The sequence below is a fragment of the Anolis carolinensis genome, chromosome 1 (assembly GCF_035594765.1).
Source record: "Anolis carolinensis isolate JA03-04 chromosome 1, rAnoCar3.1.pri, whole genome shotgun sequence".
NCBI classification, from domain to species: Eukaryota; Metazoa; Chordata; class Lepidosauria; order Squamata; family Dactyloidae; genus Anolis; species Anolis carolinensis.
In genome coordinates, this window is record NC_085841.1 from 87,292,458 (window position 1) to 87,306,368 (window position 13,911).

General features: G+C 36.4%; 1 protein-coding gene across 1 annotated transcript in view; it reads right to left on the reverse strand.

Annotated features, from left to right (window-relative positions):
- Window positions 1-2,122: 2,122 nt before the first annotated feature.
- The window catches only part of enpp1 (ectonucleotide pyrophosphatase/phosphodiesterase 1), a 52,162-nt gene continuing 40,373 nt past the window's right edge, over window positions 2,123-13,911 (reverse strand). The window contains exons 17-25 of the mRNA XM_008122381.3: window positions 11,873-11,960; window positions 10,706-10,881; window positions 10,083-10,128; window positions 9,828-9,982; window positions 9,200-9,335; window positions 7,328-7,408; window positions 6,133-6,265; window positions 4,811-4,967; window positions 2,123-2,989 (exon numbers count right to left, since the gene is read on the reverse strand). Of these exons, the coding sequence (XP_008120588.1) occupies window positions 2,822-2,989; window positions 4,811-4,967; window positions 6,133-6,265; window positions 7,328-7,408; window positions 9,200-9,335; window positions 9,828-9,982; window positions 10,083-10,128; window positions 10,706-10,881; window positions 11,873-11,960 (1,140 nt within the window). The 3' untranslated portion in view covers window positions 2,123-2,821. The remainder of the gene's footprint in view (window positions 2,990-4,810; window positions 4,968-6,132; window positions 6,266-7,327; window positions 7,409-9,199; window positions 9,336-9,827; window positions 9,983-10,082; window positions 10,129-10,705; window positions 10,882-11,872; window positions 11,961-13,911) is intronic.

The following is a 13,911-nucleotide window of genomic DNA, read 5'->3' on the forward strand; positions in this document are numbered from 1 at the left end:
GATTTGAACCTGGGACCTTTCGGTCTGTAAGTTCAGCAGCTCAGTGCTTTAACACACTTCACCATCGGGGCTCCATGAATGTTATATAGGTGATTTTAATTCTAACTTGCTGGAATCCAGGAACAGATTTATTTTTTAAGACTTGTGGATCTTCCATGTTCAGGAATATGCATCACAAAGCATAGTACTATGGGGATACATAATACAGCATTCTGTATGAAATGTATGTAATGTGCATTGTAATGTGAATAAGCTCAGCAGAAGATACCAAACAGACATATCTACTTCTGGTGGGAGAAGGGAGACACTCTTGTCTGCCTGCTTAAGTATAGTATCTAGACAAGCATATAGGTATTTGGAAAGGCCTGAAAACAGCTCTCATAAAAAAAGCTTCCTTTCACCAGCAGAAGCACATCCAAGAATACATCTATATATTGTTAGCAAGAACAAAATATTTTGAAGTATAGAACATTATGTTCTGAGTCACAACATGGTTATTGAAGCAGTGATAACACTATGTAACTTTATTTTTGTTCCTGGGTTATACATGTCATTTCCTAATTGGTTCTATCATAAAAACCTGGAAAAACTTTGTTTTTGCAGGACATCCTGCAGCACATTTTGCTATAGTTTTTCTCTTTTTTATAATAATTTTTATTTATTTGTGAGTGCAGATACAGCAAAAGTGAGTGAACAAAATGTGAATAGTAAAAGCTAGTGAGAAAAAAGGCAGAAAGAGAACAAAAAGAAAATAAAAAAATAAAAAAATAAAAGTAAGAAAAATAAAAAATAAGTGCTATTTGACTTCCCATCTGTGCTTCGAAGACTCTTCTTTCGTTTTCCTTTAGATTTTCTGTCATTTTCTCTAGCCTCCTTTCCATTGGTTCACTTCTATATGCAAGTCAGATCTATTGTGAGATCCATTATTCTTTTCCTCAAGAATTTTGTAACATTTGTCCAATCAGTTTTATTTTCCCTTCTCTTATTTTTTGTGTCAAAATGTCCATTTGTATGATATCTAATATTTTGGTTAGCCAATCTTCCAAGTTTGGTTTTTTTTTTTTTCCTTTCCAAACTCTTGCTAAGGTCAGTCTGGCCACAGTGCTAATGTGGAATAGTATTCTATCCTCATTTTTATTTAATATTGGGTTTGTGAATCCTAATAGGTATGTTTCTGGTTTTAATTTGAATTTGGTTCCTATCATCTCTTTTGTCATTTGGTGAATTGTCATCCAAAATTCTTTGATTTTCTCACATATCCACCATTGGTGAAAGAAAGTTCCTGTTTTTTCCCACATTTTCAGCATAATTTAGAGTTCTTTTTGTTGAATTTTGCTAATCTGTCCGGGGTATAGTACCAATGGAACTGCATCTTGTACCAATTTTCTCTTATGTTGGTTGCCACCATGTATTTTATTTTTTTCTTCAAATCTCTTCCCAATGGTCCAAATTTAAATTGTGGCCCATTTGATCATTTCTGCCTGTGTCTTGATTATAAATTCATTGTTGTTCTTTTTTAATAATTGTTGATATGTTAGCCAATTCTCTTTACTGAATTCTCTTTTATGTTTTGCTTCTATAGGTGAAATCCAAAGGGGAGTTTTGTTATAAAATCTGTCTTTATATTTTTCCCATACTTTTATTAATGAGGCTCTTATAAAGTGGTTACTGAAGTTTTTCTGTTTTTCTTTTATGATACCATATGTAGACATGCCAGCCAGATCGGAGATTGTGGCCTTCCAGGGCCAATAATTTACTATGTTTTAGAGTGGTCCAATCATTTTGCTATAGTTTTTCAATGAATATCTCATCGAGTCTCAGCCAATTTAACAATGTGGGGGGGGGGGGGGGTACTCTCTAGATTTAGAAACACATCCTAAAACAAAATAGAAAACTCTTCATTTGAGTATCTCAGAAATCTTCTGAGATTGTTTACACATACATTATACAGGTTTGAGTATCCCTTATTCTTAATGTTTGGGACCAGAAGTGTTCTGTATTTTGGATTTTGGAATAACTGTATTTGCATGTATGTCCACAATGACGTCCTTGGAGATGGGACCCAGGTCTAAAAATGAAATTCATCTATGCTCCATATACGCTTTATACACATAGACTGAAGACATTTTATATACAATATTTTTAATGATTTTGTGCATGAAACAACATTTGTGTGCATTGAACCATCAGGAAAAAAATATGTCACTATCACAGCCCCCCCCCCAGCCCACACACACACATACAAATGTCGACAATTTTGGAGTATTTTGGATTTCCAGATAAGGGAAGTAAAACCTATGTATTAAATAGCATAATGTGTCAAATATAATAAAGAAATACACACTATATTACTGTACACTGGATTTATTAAACATCCAGTGCAGAAAAACAATATCAGGACATGGATGTACTTTAGTATTTATACTGTCATTGTTGAAATAGACATGCCACTTAGTGGATTAACAAAGTGAATCATTTCACTGTATAAAACAAAAAAAATAAACAGACAACAAATGAAGAAAAATTTGGAGCATTGATGTAGTTGAGAAGTATAGCTGATTTTATTCTCCTGTGTATTTGCTTGTATCATATTGGCAGATTGGTTTTAACAACAATATAAAACACTTCAGACCACATTCATGTGTTTAGTAAGGCAGAGAGAAAGTGCTCGTCTCCATTATATTTGGTTCATAAAATGTCCCTGAGATATAAATGTGGCACAGATTTCCTCGTGCTTGCATTGTGCTCAAGCATCCTCAAAAACTCTTCATATAGTCTTTCTGTACAAAAAAAACCCCAGCAAAGTACAAAAATTAAACCATCAGGCCTTATCAAATGATGGCAAGTATGTTTTCAACTGCAAAATATCAGCTACTGGCTGTTTTCTATCGTGGTAAAAACTAAGTCCTGTAAGAAGTTCTACATCTCGCACTCGGGCTGTATGCATTTTCATTCTCTCTTCAACCCACAAGGACTCTGGCTTACTGGTCTGTAAGAAAAAAGAACAAAGTATGCACAAAAATGCTATAAAAATACTTTGTTATGAAGATGATATACAGAGCAGTCTACAATGATGACAATGACTTGCAGTGAAAGAATACATTTTGAAGGGTAACTTTTGTGGAACAAAGCAATAACCCACTTTAGATTTGGCACCTATGAAAGCTCCATGTTTAAAGTGGGGCACTGGGGTAAGCATCTCCACTCCCTCCTACTCCATCAATCTTTAAACATGGCTGTTGACTATGTACAAAAGAATACCTTCTCTATCTGTAGGGTACAAGTAAAGGTTTTCTCCTGACATTATTTCCAGTCGTGTCTGACTCTGGGGGTTGGTGCTCATCTCCATTTCTAAGCCAAAGAGCTGGCATTATCCATAGACACCTCCAAGGTCATGTGACTGGCATGACTGCATGGCGTGCCGTTACTTTCCTGCTGGAGCAGTACCTATTGATCTACCCACATTTGCATGTTTTTGAACTAAGTTGGCAGAAGCTGGGGCTAACAGCGAGCTCTCACTCAGCTCCTCGGATTTGAACCTGCGACCTTTCGGTCCGCAAGTTCAGCAGCTCAGCACTTTAACATGATGCGCCGTGGACTCTCTCTCTCTATCTGTAAGGGCTTGCAATTTAGAACTCTAATTTCCCAGGATTGTAATTCATTGGAAGAGTTTCCACAAACCAAGAATGCTGTCAATTATACCTGTCATTCTTTGTGTACAATGGATAACAAAAACAGAAATGGGGGCATGTCATTGGTACATTCCTCACCACTCCATTCTCTCACATACGTAGATTATACATGTGCAATCTATCAAGCAGTATGGTAGGATCGAAAGGATCCCACCATACTGTTAAGAGGGGCTATGAGGATCACACATACTAAAAAAAGTCTGGGTAGCAGTTAAAGGCTATATCCCTGCTTTTTTATGCCATTGATGTAATTCAAATTAGTCTCTCTACTCCACTTTTACTAATAGAATCTTGGAGTTTCATGTTTTCATGAAACTGTAACCAGTTTCACACTTAACCATGATATGGAATGAGACACCTGACTATACTCCCACTAATGGAGCTTGGACTCCCATACTTTTCTGGAATACCTTGCACTGTGGTTTACTACTAAGAGTATTACTTGATTAACTAGGGTTATTAGGATGCAACTTCTATCAGTGACAGACACATGGCTAGTTGTAAGGAATGCTGAGTGTTGCTATGCAACATTTGGAAGGCTGCATGGTCCCCATACCTACTCTAAAATATTCTTACTTCTTCTGATACACGTGCTAATGAGCCAGCCATTGACTAGGATTGTGTTAGCTCTGGGTTGTATGAAATACAATCAGCCTTCCACATTCACTGAGTTGCGGAGCACAGGACCCTCATAAAAATGAAAGAATGTGAATAAACAAATTGCTATTTTTTACCAGAGAGAACAACTTTCTACACAACTCTAGGTTCAACTTCCACTAGAAACTGACCACAAAATCCCAATGGAGAACTTAAGATCTTCCCTTTTAAAATTTCTAGGTCCTCCAGCATGACTGGAAGAAGTCAACCATAGAACTATATTGGAAGACCTATAGATTCCAAGAAATAATATTTTTGATAAAGTCTGTGAATAATCAAAAGTCAACACAGCAAATGTGGAGGGATGGCTTTATAAATCACTAACAGGATGCTATGTATCAGGATGTTGTGAATTCTGCCTCTACCTTTACATTCATGATGTCTAAAAATCTGCACGCTCAGATAATTATGAATTATTTTGGAAAGAACTGTAAATGTATGAAAAAGGAAGGATTACTCACAGCACAACTTTCACTGTTGTCCTCTCTGTGAGGAACAATATAAGATACAACATCAAGAAATCCTTCACACTGCAAAGGAGTCTGGGAGACATTTTTACAACTTGTTAATATAATGAAGTAGTGAGTTGGAAGTGGGACTTCTGAATAATTTGAGAGTCTGGAATTGAAAAAATAGTATTTTAGTCTTGTGCTCTTAAGCTTCAAAATTAATATATCACAATAAAGCAAGTAGTTAAATTAATAAACCATTAAATTACACCATTATACTTTTACTAGTACAATTTGCTGCAACACTGGTCTTTTAGAATAGTACAGGGAAAACTTCCTGCTAGATGGCAGCCCTTGAAAGTAGTGACAGGAAACAAGTGGGCACCATTGAAATTAAATGGCCATCTTCACCATGCCACACAGCTGCCTTTTTGTGGAACTAGAAGTGACATTCTGCTCACTTCTTGTCAATTTCAGGAAAAATTCTTGGTGTTCCAAGTGGGTCTCCTAAAAGAGAGTCTCACTGGCAAAACTGTACTAATTTCTTTAGGACCAAAGAGTGGGGTGAGTAGTTTTGCTATTGTTAATAACTAGAAAAGCAACACTTGTAAAATTGTGTAACATGTTAAATGAATGGATGGAGGATTTCTTTGTGGTGATTTTTAAAATCTGCTACTTAACTTTTTTTCTTACTTAATTACTTAATTATTTTCCTGTGTTCAGAGACAACTTACTACCCAACAGTGTTGATTATTGATTCTAATGCATTTGATATTACCTTCATGTAAAAATGCTTAAGGAACATTTCAACATTTTCAAATTCTGATATAAGATTACCTGATTCACACCACTCAGAATACACCTTCAGTTTACTTTATCCATCAGTTTTCATGCTTCCCAAATGTTTCTGCGAACATTATGGTCATAAAGTTTTTAAATGTGTTTAAAAATTAATAGTTTGAGAAAAGGTGCTTTCAAATTTATGAATTTGAATCTGAATGTTTGCATGCATGTGGTATTTTTTGTTTATTTGTTTTAAAAAGGGTTCGTGCAGAAATGAAGAACAATGGGTTTAAGGCTGAAATTGCAGAGAAGTGATGTTGATCCAAAAAGAAATTAGAAAAGGAGGGATTTGCTCTGTCCAGAAATACAGATTTGCCCATCCCTAACTGTCTGTGTTAAGCAAAGGAAGTGAGCATCATAAATAACTAGACCATATTTTATCTTATATGTCTCCATGGAAATTAAGTTTATAAAGAATTTGCTTTGGCAACTAATGTAATTAAATGAACACAATAATATCATTTAAAAGCTTAAACTGAACACAAGCCTACCTTGTTAGTTCTTCTGATGTATCATACACACCATTGTAATCATAATCAAACACAGGGCCAGTGATCACATTTACACCATTTCGGGCTGAAGCATATGTTGGCAGTAGGACTGTATTAAAATAGTTCCAAATCACTGCAATTAGAAGGGAAATTTTTAACAAGGAAATCCTCTAATTTTAACAGAACAAAGACTATAAGCCATACCTGTTGGTAATTCCTGAACTAAGATGTCTCGGTACTATCTATCTTCTATATCCACAGATTCAGTTCCATGCATCATGCTGCCACCACAAACCTGATTCACCCCCCCCCCACTCCCCTTTCAGAGTTAAGTGTCCATTTAGATGTGCTCCTAGGGCCTTTCTTGACAGGCCCAAAATGCAGGACCTGTCTTGCTTTTTACCTGAGGCATCCAAACGATGCCTCAGATAAAAGTGAATCAATGCAGAGTAAACGACATTTTCCTGGTTTACTCTGCATTAATTAAACACCTCTAAAGATCTGGACCTTAAGCTAAGCTGAGTCTGAGGTGAGAGTCCTGTGAGGACTGATTTCTGGGACTGCTTCCACAGTCCCGAGTGTCAGTCCCCACAGCCATTCCACTTCTTCAGGCTTCAAAAAGCCAGGAGGAGCAGGATGGCGCTCACCCCTCCCCTCCAGCCCCCTGTTTTGGCCTCCAAACATACTGGAGAGACCGGATGGAAGTGCAGGCCTCTCTCTCTAGTCATCCTTGTGCAAAATAGTGGGGCTGGATCAACCTTTGGTTGATCCGGGATGCCATCTAGCCACCCCTCCCAGGAAAGCCCGGGGTTTAAGGTGGGGATGGGGACTACAAACCGAGAAGAAGTGGGTTATGTTAATCCGCTTCCTTTCAGGTTTTAGTATAGTGTAAAAGGGCCCCTAGTCTACAAAAACATGTGCTACCAACTTCGTTCTTTCAGTTAGTCCCCAAGGTGTTACAAGACATCTTTGCACATAGTTATAATGTAATGTAATCACATCATTCTGAATGGGGCTAAACATAATGGCAATGGAAGAAACTAGTTATTTGTAGCTAGTTTCTTCTAGTCTCTGCACCTCATCATAGTTTTCATTCAACTTCACATGACACCAGTGTGATTACAGCTTTTAGATATTTGCCTCAATGTATTTATTTGCATTTTTCGTAAAAAGGGGAAATATGTTTAATGTTTACCTTGAAAAGCTGGATACATTGGTACAATGTTGCTTGAAAAAAGCCCTTCATATTTACTGTTTCTTTCATCTTTTATCACATCTAGAAAAAATGCAGAAAACTTGAATGCCAAAGTCATCTGAGAATATTTTCAAAATAAACTTTGAATGAAATCACCAGGAGATTATTCTGAAATTTTTACAGATCAGTTGTACTGAACACCGAATCATAAATACATTCAAATATTCACACTGTAAAATCTGCACACACAGAGAAATGGTTGGCTTACGTGTTTCATCATAGTCCTCCACAATCCATGGCACACACTTCTTTGAATCTTATAGGCAATTCCAAAAGGTGTTTGTGTGCTATACCATGAGGGTGTTCTGTTTTTTAAAAAAACAGCTAAAATCTCTCTAGGCAAAGCTACATTTTTTAAAAAATATCTGTCAACTACAGTTTTTAGAACCAGCATGTAGTGCTTTGATTGTTAGCCGATGAATCAGGAGAGCAGGGCTCAAAATCCTGCTTGGTCATGGAAAGCCACTAGATGACTTTGGATAAGTAAAGTCTCTCGGCCTTATAAGAAAACAAAGGCAACTCCCCTCTGAACAAACCCTGCCAAGAAAACCCCATTACACATTTATATCAGAGTTGCCATAATTTGTAACTGACTTGAAGGCAAACAAAGCAAAACAGTTTTTTTAATTAGTTAGCTGTAATGTTTTTTTTAAATGGATCAAGCTTTGGTGTTCAAGGGGATGATTTATACATTCCAGTGGTAAATTATTGCCTTTGTTTTATTGCCTTTGCTCCTAGCTGTGTCATTGCCATTTGGGGTGTGTGGCCAGTGGGACCTAATGTAATGGCCTACAGACACTTCTTCTATACCATCTCAGAGCAATATGCAGACTAACACTCTGTGGCAGAGATCCCATATAGCATGGCAGGAAATTTCACTGGTGGAGTTGTGTTACACTTGCTTTACGCAGCCTCTATACTGAATATCACCATAGCAGAACGTATGTGTGTGGATCAATGGCCAAAGTGCTATGGTTGACAATCTAATTCATCAATGTGCAGAAGCCATACACACAAGCAATGCAGATTTGCATGCGGCTCAGTAAACCTTGATGCATATCTGCAGGCACAATTCCATTTACACTTTCAACTGAATATGAACATTGCTTGTAGTCCAAAACAATAACCAACAGGATGTCAGCAATTATTTCTCTTAATGTTTTAATATTTTGAATTAGCTGGGTATAACATTATCTAAAATAGCTATTAGATATTTTCTGTTTCTTCCTGGTGAATTACAATGATATTGGAATAAAGCTATTGTAATTTGCCTTTTTGGTAATTGTACAGGCCACAGTTTTGTTTTGACTACACAACAATCACCTTGTAAGCAGCAGCACCCTTAAAATGCAGTCATTTCTGCATTGTTGAGAGGAGGGAGTTCAATAGAAATATGTCTATTTTTCTATCACTAAATGTGCTACAACAGGCATTGTACACAAATGGGTATCTAAAAATAACTGGACAAATTCCCATTAACCCTTCCATGCTCTGACAATGTGGAAATAGCACAGTTGCTGAAAGGATCTGTGCTACTTACAAGGTTGGGTTTGGGAAAATAGCACTGGAAGCCATAGCTGTATATTACACATATGTTTCCTAATGCAGGATTCCGGCCTCTATCTTCTATACATTTTCAATAGGAATATTGATTCTCTTCAACATTTAATCCTTCATTCCTCAATATATGGAGCAAAGTTTGTCCATGCATTGTTAAAATGTGTATATTTTTTACATACCAGCAGAAATACCAAATGCATCATGCCTGCCAATAAATTATTCTGGAAATTACTAGAAAGGAAATGTATTTACTTGGTGGGAAAAGAAATCCATATTTAAGCTCAGGGTGGCTTTTGTAAAATGTACAGGTCTGGCTGCCATTCAAAGGAATACGGTTGTCAACTTGGAAACAGCTTGAGATGGCTTCTGCAGAGGCATTCCGGATATCCTACATAACAAAACAAAACCTTTAGTTGCTGCACAGGAACTTCATGAAAACCTTGGCCAACACAGAAATCTCATGATTTATTGGACTACAACTCTCCATATCCCAAATAGCAAATGAAATGATGGAAGTGATACTCCAACAAACATGATGGGTACCAGACTGGGGGAAAGTAATATAAATAATGAATTATAAATGATTTTTCCACACAGTTATTGTAGAACTATTTGGCAATATGATATGTTCATTTGGCAATAACAAAAATACCAAACAGACCTCTCTAGTCAATTTCATCAGTCACAGGTTTGTTTGTTTTTTATATAATCATTCTTCATATACACAACTTTCACATAGAGAACAGAGGCACACAAATATTTTTCAGACTATGTACATCTCTCACTAGGTCATACAGTTAAGTGAGAGCCAAGAGACGGCTGATTTGTTTTACTATTTTCTCTTTCAAAAACTATCCTGGTGTACAGGCATAATACTTACAGGCTTCTTAATAGTGTAGGCACTCCACAAAGGCATCTTGATGTTCTGGCTATATCCAGTGACAGAGTGTTGGTTGTGAAGAAGGCAATGAATCTGCTTCTTCTGGAGTACTCTAGGTCTCCCAAATGGTACACTGTATTTTTCTATTTTCTTTACTAGAAGTGTGGGGAAATTAAGAATGAATTCAACCTCTTTGGAAGAGATTATCTGGACAAAATTAAGTTCTAATTTTCTCAAGTAATTAAAAATCCTTACTTTCTGAAGCTGTGAGATTTATCCGTGGTCGAAAAGGTGGCAAACCCTAGATGGAAGTGGATAAAGAAGAAGTAGTCATTCCTAGTATCATTCTAAGCAAACACATTACTCATCAGAAATCAGTATGAAAATGACTCCAGCATCTACTGTCTTTATTTGCATGTTTTCATATTTGCTGGCATCATCTGAATGTTTTGCAACAAATCTTAATTTTTTCACTTCATTAAAAATATGACTGTTGGAATAATCCTATTTATGGACCATGTAAGAAAATCCCATGATAGGTTTGCCTTATGGCCACCATAATTTGGAAGTGATTTGAAGACACTCAACAATTACAACAACGAGTTGAACAGTATCTTAATGTATAGAGTATTATCAAGTAGAATTCTGACTTCAGATCCATGAGTTCCCCTTGTGATTATTTTACAAATGACTGAGATCTTCCCCCAAACAAAAATAACTTTGACTATTTCTAAATAGTGGTGGGAACAGCAGTAGTAGCACACAGAAATATAAGAGGTCTCTTTCTTTCTCATACAGCATGCTGCAATATATCCAACAGAACACCCAGAAACCCACGGGATGTGTGATTAAACAGTGTTCTTCATCTCAATACATACCAAAGAATTACATGAACAGTAAGGATCATCTGCAGAGGTTCTACGCCCTGTGAAAGGGCATGAAGAAGGACTACTTTCTTCTTTGGGATGCTTTGGGATATAACTGGCTTTCTTTAATAGGTGGTTTAAGCTCCCATGCGTTCCATTATTAGGTGCTGGTGTCAAGTCAAGGAGATCTATAATAATTCATAAAAAATATTCAGATACAATTTTCTGCTCTGCAGTTCCACTGTAACAGTAATGCCATGTTTTCACTGTTTATGCTGTTTTGGGGGCTACCTTGGCAACTACCCTTCAGGAACTGTATTATCATTTATTTGAAATGGTAGGCAGTGGCCCTATCTTCTAAAACAATCCTCTTTCAACTGTTTAATATGAACAACCAAGTGTTATTTTCCCCCTAATCTCACTATTGTCATTACTAATTTCAGTACTGAAAAAGGCAGCTCAGTAAATCATCTGTTGCAATAACCACTGCTTTCTCATTCGTTTTTATTGTTGGAGGGTAAACTTCGAGATGAGGAAAACACATTATAAGGAAAATTTCTCCAAAGATAATTGAAAAAAGAAGGGGGAAAATATACAGGTCTAGCATCCCTTATCTGAAATTCTGAAATCTAAAATATTTTAAAGTTGTCCATATGGGTGATTGAGGTGACAATGCCTTTGCTTTCTGATGATTCAATGTACACAAACTTTATTTCATGCACAATTTTTTAAAAAATATTCTGCAGCAAGTTACCTTTTGGCTATGTGTATAAAGTATATATGAATCATAAATGAATTTCATGTCTAGACTTAGATCCCATTTCCATGATATCTCATTATGTACATATATACAGATACAAGTATTCCAAAATCTGGGAGGGATCTGAAACTCAAAACACTTCTGGTCCTAGTATTTCAAATAAGAGATTCTCAACCTGTGTAGGGCATTTTGAACAATGAAATGAGAATAAAACTTATAAGGAAAAATGAAATGTGTGAGGGGAGTTTAGCCAATGACTAAGTCCAAACTCAAACTCTTTGAACATTGCCATTGATATGGACAGGGTATAATAGATTCCTAGATCTATCCAACAGAAAAATATAGATGCAACCAATAAAATTCTAGTTAAAGCAAAAATATTGTAAAGGCTTTTTGGGCTTAAGAAAGGTTTACCATACCACACATTAAATTGTAGAGTTCAATGTTTTCAAAGGGCTCAACTTCAGTTTGAGACTTGAATCCAGGTCCATATCCAATAAACAGAGCCTAGAACAAAAGCAACATGCTATTTTAACTTGGAGAATCCACTTTGTACTAAACTGATTCAAGTGTCAATGGGGTAAATTTTGAATTATTAGATTGTGCTCCCAGATACATGAAGTGAAATCCTGTTGGGGCTTTATGTAAGTGGAGTTATGTCCGCAGTAATTGGAACTGAAAAGTTGCTACTATATTATTACACAGCAGGCTGGCAAAGTAGTAAATGTGCAAGATGCAAATCTGTACACAGTGCAATGCACATCAGTGCCAAATACACGTTGGTGAGTAATGCACATCAATGTGAATCATGCATCAATGTGTATTAGTCCATCAATGTGCATTGTGCAGAAATGTGCACTGCACACAAATAAGCATTGTGCACCAATATGAATTGCACACTAGAGGGCCTTTTTAATGGCTGCTTCCAGACTGTGGAACTCCTTCCCAAGAGAGACCAGGATGGTCCCATCCCTGCTGGCCTTCCACAAGCATGTAAAGACTTTTTTCTGCAGGCAGGCATTTGGAAAAGGATAAGGGGCACATTCCTGGAAATTTTGTGGGTAGGATTTTGTATTTATTGTATTTTTCCTGTATTTTTAACCTAAGACACCTAACCTATTTTTCTAAAAAAATATGTATTGGCTTTGTTTAAAATTGATCAAAGTATGTGACTATTAGCCACCTTGGAGTATAAATAAAGATAATAATAATGATGCACATTGGTCCTGATGTGCATTGGTTGCTCTTGCCAGAAAACATCTAGATCTTTCTTGGTGTCTTTGCTACATAGATAGATACACATAAAGTTATGTAATTGAACGTAATGTAGAATTCTGGCAACTAAAAATTAACAAGGGGAAGGGGTTTACTTTTCTTATTACAAAACAGAAATTGTTTTTTCCAATCCCCCAAACAAGATGGCTGGATTCCCCTATCCCAACCCACTTTAATCAACATTAGGATTCAAATGGCAAACCTATTTGTATTTGTTTCCAAGCAAAACTGTATAGTATTGTGCTGTATAAAGCTGCAAAAGACAAGATGCTACTGAAAAATGCAGGTTTAGATGTGAAAAGAAGAAAACATTTGTATTCTAAATAAGAAGGTCTTAAGTCTAATAGGTATCATGCAGCTTATATCATGATAATTTGAAAAGGCAACCAAAGGTAATAGCTGCATACTGAAAGAGTCATCACACAGGATTATGCATGTCCCATAATCAAAATGTGTGCTGTTGCATTAACATGTGTACTTTAGAGGCCATGTCACAGGAAGGAAGTCAATAATTCCTATAACTAAGGTTAACTGCTTCAAAAAATTGTTTTAACGGAGCGCTAGTTAATATGTCTCTTTGTGCAAATGTGCATATATTGGGAAAACACGATCTAGCAAGATGAACTGTATATTTGGTTCACATCTGTTTGCACATCTGTTATTTCTTCAGAAGAAATAAACAATTTAATTTATACCCCTACTTGTAGTGACACATCCCTAAAATAGAGTTGCTTTTAATTTTGTGTTTACCTAATTAAAAGGCATACAGGAAATTCAGAGGGAAAAAGGCATATTTTGATCTAAGGCATAGGATTTAGGTTATTATAGACATTTGGCCTGAGCTACTTCTATTTTCCTTGAACAATCAGAACATATCAGGTCATGTATATTTCTTTAATACTGTTATTGCAGCCATGGTTTATGTATCACAGCCTTTCATTCAGGCTGCATTCATGTCAGAACCAAATAACATGGCACTGTATTCCAACCAAACAGGTTTGTCATCTCTTATAGTAAATGTTAGTTTCTGTCAAAATCTGTTATTTTAGCAACCATTGCTATAAAGGGTGAACATCTGTTCCTCAGCAATAAATAGAAGCCAGAACAATAACTTTTTCTTTCCTTTACGACAATGTTTGCTCCATGAAGACCCAGGAGTGGGGTGGGGAAGGATGGAACAGAG